The sequence below is a fragment of the Mus caroli genome, chromosome 16, assembly GCF_900094665.2.
Source record: "Mus caroli chromosome 16, CAROLI_EIJ_v1.1, whole genome shotgun sequence".
In the NCBI taxonomy this organism is placed as follows: domain Eukaryota; kingdom Metazoa; phylum Chordata; class Mammalia; order Rodentia; family Muridae; genus Mus; species Mus caroli.
In genome coordinates, this window is record NC_034585.1 from 53,671,022 (window position 1) to 53,679,129 (window position 8,108).

The following is an 8,108-nucleotide window of genomic DNA, read 5'->3' on the forward strand; positions in this document are numbered from 1 at the left end:
GAGTCCAACAGCTTTCTTTTTTTTTCTTTTCTTCTTCTTCCCTTTATTTTTAAAGATTTATTTATTTATTATATGTAAGTACACTGCAGCTGTCTTCAGACACACCAGAAGAGGGAGTCAGATCTTGTTATGGATGGTTGTGAGCCACCATGTGGTTGCTGGGATTTGAACTTGGGACCTTCAAGAAGGTCAGAGATGACCAACATGACAATAGGAATGAGTGAAGTCATCACTGTGGGCTCTTCCTGTCTACATCCCCTGCCAGCCCAAAGTTGGGTGGATCCAGTCATATCTCGTTTCCTGCAGAAGGGCTATGTCCTTAAAGTGATCGCTCCCATTTATTGTCCCAAACTGAAAATCTTTGGAAATTAAAAACATAACACTGGACAAACCTCAATTTTCTTGGTGCTCTTTGCAGACAACAGAAGGATGATGCCTATAGAGAGGCAGAATCCTCCTGTGATGAAAAAGATAGAGAGGACCACGGAGGCAGATAGATTTAGTTGCTGGGTGGGCAACGTTTGCTGTTTCAATGCTGTGTTTTCTGGCAGTCTGGACAGGTCATACTGGGGCATCATCTCCATCTTGGTCCTGTGGGTAACTCACATACTTTTGGGACATATAGAACATTCATACTTAAAACTATTATCACATAATGCTAATGGTACATGAAGAATTATATGAAGCCATGAATTCACTTTTGCTTTCTGATCTTTCTCTCTAAGCAGACCTGCTACGTACAGGAAGTGCAGCTCTCTCCAGGCGCTCCTGGGTGTATTTTATTGAGGCTCAGAAAGGCTGCCATGCTAAACGCCATAGCTATAAGTGTTCTCCCCCTTAATGTCTAGAAAAACCAACATCTATAACAATTGCTTGGAAGCAGTTGTCACGGCTTGTTTCAGAGATTTGTTGAGTACGTCAAGGCAAAACCTTCCCAAATTTATCTTTAGAAACCTGTGCAAATCGTTGGTGATTATTACAAGCAAATTTAGGGCTATCCACTTTGCCCGAATGTGGCTACAGTCTAACAGGAATATGAACTAAATTAGGGGAAACACTCTGAAATTACAGCTAGCTTTGCCATTTGTGATGATACAGAAGGAAAAACAAACAGGGATTTGGAGAATATATATGTGTGCACTTAAGTAACTTCAACAGCTTTCTTTTTTTTTCTTTTCTTCTTCTTCCCTTTATTTTTAAAGATTTATTTATTTATTATATGTAAGTACACTGCAGCTGTCTTCAGACACACCAGAAGAGGGAGTCAGATCTTGTTATGGATGGTTGTGAGCCACCATGTGGTTGCTGGGATTTGAACTTGGGACCTTCAAGAAGGTCAGTCAGTGCTCTTAACCACTGAGTCCAACAGCTTTCTTTTTTGTTTGGTTTGCTTTCTTTTTTCATATACAAGAAAGACCCAGGCAGAAGATGTAGATCACAACATCTCGTTTTGCAGCTGGAGAGATGGCTTAGTGTTTAAGAGCACTGGTTGCTTTTCCTGAGGACTCAGGTTTGATTCCCAGCACCCATAGGGTGGTTCATAGCTGTCTGTAATTCCAGTCCCAGGTGATCTGATGCCCTCTTCTGGCCTTCTTGGCCACTACATGCACACAGTGCACAGACATTTACTCAGGCAAAATATTCATACACATAACATAAAAATAAAAATCTTGAAAGAAAAAGTCTCTCTTAAGCTCTCTTTGATCTACTCGTAGGTTAGTGAAGTATTATCAGATACTCAGCCTTGCCGTACAGCATTGGCTCTGTTCTGAGGGTTTTCTGCGATGGCTGTAAACAATCTATAATTATTCATTTAAAAATGCCAGAGGATACAGACTAAGACTTTTATAAAGTAGGCAGAGAAGCCATAGTGTGTGTGTGTTTTTGAGAGAGAGAGAGAGAGAGAGAGAGAGAGAGAGAGAGAGAGAGGGCAATGACAAATGTACCAGGATTTAAAAGAATATCAAGAGAATGCAAATACATACAGTAGATTTCCAATTCAGAATCAACCTTTATACTTGCAAAACAAGCAAAACAAAAGCGAATTACTCATGGAAAAGTTCCAATGCAAATTTGAATCTGACCTGCAAGTGCTGACAGCCAGGCTGCTGCTGCCCACTGTGTGAGATGTCAGGGAACACTTGCAGTCAACATCTATGAACTGTTGTTAAATGAGCCTGGCTAAGGGCTTGGGCAGCAATAGACCGGAGATTAGATTATGTGTGCAAAATTGTCTCACAAGGCATCAGGCACGTTTGTGACACAAGTCCCTGGTCCCATGTTGGAACAGCTAATGCTCTGTAAGAGAGTTATCTCTAGAACAAACCATTAAGAACAGCATTTCTTAGCCTTCTTATAAGACAAGGTGGCAAACTACAGAGTTTCACAGGCAGTGTATTAGTCCTGGCTCTCCAAGAAATCAAATCTCTAGATACATAAATATATATTATATAAGGAATGGTCTCACACAAGTATAGAGGTGAAGTCCCAATCTGCAGAGTCCAGCCAGTGTCCCAGTAGAGTTCTGAAGACCAAGAGACTGGTATAACCTTAGGAAGAGCCAGTTTTTCCGTTAGAATTCTGTTACTGGGAGAAAGGGAGGGGCAGCCTATCTGTTCAGGTCTTTAAAGGAAGGGATGAATCGCACTTACATCATGAAGGGCAATCAGCTTTAATTAAATCCATTGATTTAAATGTTACTCTCATCACAGACAACCACACAGAATTGTGCCTCACCAACTCTCTGGCACCATGTGGTTCAGCCAAGTAGACAATTAAAATCTCATCATATGGTGCCTGGCGAAATGGCTCAGTACTTAAGAGCACTGACTGTTCTTCCAGAGGTCCTGAGTTCAATTCCCAGCAACCACATGGTGGCTCACAACCATCTGTAATGGGATCTGATGCCCTCTTCTATTGTATCTGATGATAATGATGGTGTACTAATACAAAAAATAAATAAAATCTAAAAAAAAAAAAATCTCATCATATGCAGTAAGTGCAAACTTTTCAGGGGCAGTATTCTTAAGAGAGATAACCAGAAACACATTTTATATCTACCTATTATATTCACTTTTTTTCTAAATTTTTGGTCTTTTTTTAATTATTTTTTTATATTATATATTTTGATCACACTCTTTCCCCCCAACTCCTCCCTAACACCCTAACCATCCAACCTCATGTTCTCTCAAAAAACAAAATAATGAAAAAACAAAAATCTAATACTAACAAAAAAAATATCAGAATGAAACAAAAAGCCCACAAAAACAATAACAACAAAACAAATTCCCCCAATTGCTAGCAGGGTGTTATTAGAAGTGACTTTATTGCTATGTTCCTTTAGAATAATAATAGCAATAGGTTTTCCCCTAGGGCCCATGACCTACCTAGTCTCAGATTCTTGGTCACTTTAGCAGTTTCAAGTATGGGTTCTATATCTCATGGAGTGAACCTCAAGCCTGATTTTATGCAATACAACTTATGCTTGAAAATACACTTCATGCTGTCGAGATGGCTCAGCGGGTAAGAGCACTGACTGCTCTTCTGAAGGTCCTGACTTCATATCCCAGCAACCTCATGATGGCTCACAACCACCCGTAATGAGATCTGACACCCTCTTCTGGTGTGTCTGAAGACAGCTACAGTGTACTTACATATAATAAATAAATCTTAAAAAAAAAAAAGAAAATACACTTCATACACTTTGTTTCTTAATAAACAAGTTTCCTTAACAACAAGAACATCACTATTGACAGTTGGCTCTCTATTGGGTAGCACAGAATATTTAGCTGCATCTCTGGCTTCTACCCACTAAGTGTCCCACGGGATCCACTGGATGTTAACAGTAGCCTTCTACCTCAGTGTGCAGCTAAACATAATTTAAGCATTGCAAATATACACTAAGAGGAAAACTCCCTGTCTAAGAGCCATCATTGCTAGTAGTGGTGGTATCGTTAGAAAAATTGGGTGAGTGATTTTTCTCTCACCGCTGTCTTTTCTTTCAAGACAGGGTTTCTCTATGTAATCCTGGGTATCCTGGAACTTGAATTGTAGGTTGTCCCTGGAACTTGAAGATCTGCCTGCCTTTGTCTCCTGAGTGCTGGGATTAAAGGTGTGCACCACCATGCCTGGCTTGAAGGACTTTCTTAAACCCTTGTCTTTATTTTTCTGTAACCATGGTGCCATACATATGATAGTGTAACCATGGCATGTCTACTATTTATGAGGACACATTTCACTGGAGACAGGGAACCAATGGCCAACCAAAGTCATGATTCCAATGCATTGTACCTTACTGAATCAATGAGCCTATTGATTTTACTTGAAGGAGGATGGGGTTACTGACCCCCCCAAACAGCCGCATTGCTTGAGTCAACTCTGTCATAGAACCATAGGTAGAGTGTACTCTTCAGGAACTGATCTACCTGCTATATGTTAGTAACTCCTAAAACCACATGAGGTTGGGGCAGAATTACATACAGATGGGGGTAGGTGTGGATTGCTGTCTATATGCAGGTGAGGGAAGGCACAAGATAAGGTGAGAGCCTGTGAATGGGCAGTGGAAAAGGAAGGCAGGCTGAGAATTTTAGAGATGAGTACAGAGGGAGAGAAGAAGGAAAGGAGAGGAAGAGATAAGATGGAACCTATAGGAGAGGAAGAGGAGCCAGAACCACACAGTCCTGGGAGCCATAAGTATTGGGGATTTCTTAGATAGATGATTAAATAATAAGTAGGGTGTGTTTGCCCCATCTAGGTGTGTAGCTTGTGTTTATATTAATTGAGTTTTGAGTTCATTGTGTGGGCGTTTTGTGGGTTGAGAATTTACTATTATTCATCTTGACTGAGAAATTACAAGCTTCTAGAGTTTTGATTTTATCTGGTTACTGGGATTTGGGACCGCTAACCACAGGGGGCAGATGCCTGGGAATAGGAACAGAATCCACAGCAAGAGAACAACGAGATGGGCAGCCACTGCATGGGGCTAGCATGGAGGTGGAGAGAACATCAGGGCCAGGAAGTAGCCGGCGTTAGCGTGGGATGGTGTCATTTTATATTTCATGCAACAGGTAGGGTGTGGAAAGGAGGGGCTGCAACCTTAGGATGGTCTAATGACTCTTCAAGTTCCTATTCTGTGCAAGAATGTCAACAGTCAGTACAGGTGTTCTGAAGAGAGTGATGTCTGCTAACGTTGAAGGCTATCACAGTACCTTCTTGGCAATACCACACACTTTACATGTTTGGACTGCCTTATGTTTAAATGTCTTGAATTACTTACAGGATGGAAATACAGTAAATGTAAGGGTAGAGTCAGAATGTGGTTATGTGTGCAGGGTGGGTGTTTACAGTATTCTCAATGGTCTTAGTTTTAAGGGCAAATTAGTGGATTGTTCTGAATTTTGTCAGACTTAGACTGCAATGTCTCCATATGAAAGTATGTCTGGTATATATTTTTCTACATTATCTCAGATATGCCACTTGACAAAAAGTTACACACCTGGATTATGAAGGTATGTGTTCCATTCTGCTTACCAACAGGCGAAGGAAATCTCACCTGTTAGTGTTAAGGGATTGCCAAGGGTCATGAAGGAAGAACGGCACATTGCTTTAGAATTCATGGACTATGTTCCACCAGTTACTGTAGCCACATGGGGGAGCCTTGGTGTGGCATGACCCCCAAGGCCCTGAGGACTTCCTGCTGTTGTAGAGTTCTGCTCTGCTTGCTGCCCTGACATCCCTCTTAGTTTAAGAATTATATGAAAACTTACAATAATAATGTTAGATCTCTTTCCGACACTGCTACTGGAACAGCTTGATTCTATCACCATCCTAGAGAAGAACTTAGACAATGTAGAGCATCAGCAACGACCCTGAGAAAGCATGGGGAAAAATAAAACTGGCAGTGAAGCTAAGTCGACATGTTTTTACTACTGTCTCTGATGTAGAAAACCTTAGGAAACAAGTTGAAGTTCAGAAAGGCACACTCTTATTAGTTAAGCTAGGGGCCTTTTATGATCAGGGAACAAGAACAATGGCAGCACTGGCTGGCATGACTCTCACTGAGGCTGGACTAGCGATACCCATTTTTATAGCTATTTTTGCCTTCACCTTCCAGATATGATTTATTAAGCACTGCTGAGGAATAGATATGAATTCTAAGAATATAAGGTAGATATGACTGACTTTTATATAAAAGTTTAGATTTATGATTCTTTTAAGTTTCTTAGAAGATTACCTTTAAAGATACATAATAAAATGATTATTCCTTACTTTTTAACCAAACATTACTGCCTGTCAGTAAGAGAAACTGGCTGAGAAAACTCCCTTGCTTGCTCACACTTTGTTAATCTATAACAAGTTGCTTAGTTACGAATGTACATGGGGTTTTGGGAATAATTTGTTCTCTTTACCTGTACTACATACTGTTATTTCTTCTAAAGGTATTGAGGAATATACTGTTTTTTTTTTTTTCACAGTCATTTACTAGAAGAAAACTAAAACGTAATCACATTGTATTTTTATACTGCTTGAAAGATTTTGCTGGGATATATAAGCTATGGAAGAAAGAATAAAGAATGGGTGGCTGGAACATTGTTCCTTCCATCCATCAACTCTATGTATGCATGTATATGTGTAAGATTTGTATCAGTGGGTATTTGCATGTTGTTCCTTCTACCCATTAACTATGTGTGTGTGTGTATGTATGTATGTATGTATGTATGTATGTATGTTAAGTTTGTCTAGGCATGTGTTGGAGCTTGCTCCATCCACCATCTACTGGTTATGTGTGTGCGTGTGTGCATGTGTATACATGAAATGCTTGGAGCCTGCTTGTTGAAGCTTTGCTCTAACCATTCTATGTGTGAATATGTATATGTCTGTCTGTAGACCTGTATGCGGAATTAAGAGTTCCTAGTTTTTCCACTGGCCACAGGGAGTATCAGTAGTAAATCAAGTTTTGTTACCTCAGAGAAAAGACTTCTGAGTATCTTCTCTAGTTACTGGCTGCCATCAGCAGCAGTCCCTGTAGGTATCTGGATCTACTCACTTCAGTGGCTCTAAGCACTGACCCTGCTGCCTGCCTCAGTTTACCCACCACGTGGATGCCAAAGCCGGTCATTGGCAAGGGATAAGAGTAACAGGTTTGCTTTGGCCATCACATAAATTCACGACCCCCTAATCAAAATGGAAGATTTATTCCAAATAGCTTCTTATAATGATGCAGGTGTTTCTCTTATGTTGGGGTCCATCTCAGAGGCAGCTTATAAGGGTGAGAACCCATAAAAGCTCATACACAGGTGCAGGAAGTGCTACTGGGAGGTTGGTTCAGGTACAAGCTTATTGTGGCTAATTATAAAAGCAGTTCTAGAGACTGCTATTTGATTGTTTTCCAAGAGCACCAAAGCACAGAATATCCTAGTAACAGCAGTAACAGCACAAAATGGCAGGCTAGGCAGGTAAAAATTACCTAGGCCTTAAGAGTAGCCAGGCATGCTGGCACATGCCCTTAATCCCAGCACTTGGTAGTGGATCTCTGAGTTCTAGGCCAGCCTGGTCTATATAGAGAGTGAGTTCTAGGACAGCCAGGGCTACACAGAGAGACCCTTTCTGAAAAACAAAACAATCCAACAACAAATGAAAAAGAAATTTGAACAATAAAAAAAGTAATGTACTGTAACCTATAGTGGTTGGATATAACTTTTTTTTTATTTGAGTTAAAATTAATTCAAATAAATCAGTAGCCTTCCTTCATACAAATGATGAACAAGCTGAGAAAGAAATTAGGGAAACAACTCCCCTCACAATAGCCACAAATAATATAAAATATCTTTGGGGTAACTCTAACCAAAGATCTCTATGACAATAATGTCAGGTCTCTCAAGAAAGAAATTGAAGATCTCAGAAAATGGAGAGAACTCCAATGCTCATGGATTGGCAAAATAGAGTAAAAATGGCCATCCTACCAAAAGCAATCTACAGAGTCAACACAATCCCCATCAAAATCCCAACAGAATTCTTCAAAGACATGGAAAGAGCAATTCTCAAACTCGTCAGGAAAAGCCCAAAAACCCAGAATTGCAAAAACAATTCTTTTTTTTTTTTGATTTTTA

At 40.1% G+C, this 8,108-nt stretch overlaps 1 protein-coding gene across 3 annotated transcripts in view; it reads right to left on the reverse strand.

The window, feature by feature from the left end:
- LOC110311735 (cell cycle control protein 50C) overlaps nt 1-2,540 on the reverse strand; it is a 27,343-nt gene extending 24,803 nt beyond the window's left edge. Inside the window, exons 1-2 of one of the 3 annotated variants that reach the window (XM_021185238.1) lie at nt 2,470-2,540; nt 393-609 (exon numbers count right to left, since the gene is read on the reverse strand). In XM_021185238.1, coding sequence (XP_021040897.1) covers nt 393-584 — 192 coding nt within the window. In that variant the 5' untranslated portion in view covers nt 585-609; nt 2,470-2,540. Of the gene's footprint in view, nt 1-392; nt 610-2,084; nt 2,188-2,469 lie in introns of those variants that run through there. The other 2 variants (XM_021185239.1, XM_021185240.2) reach the window with 2 other exon arrangements.
- Between the last annotated feature and the right edge of the window lie 5,568 nt (nt 2,541-8,108).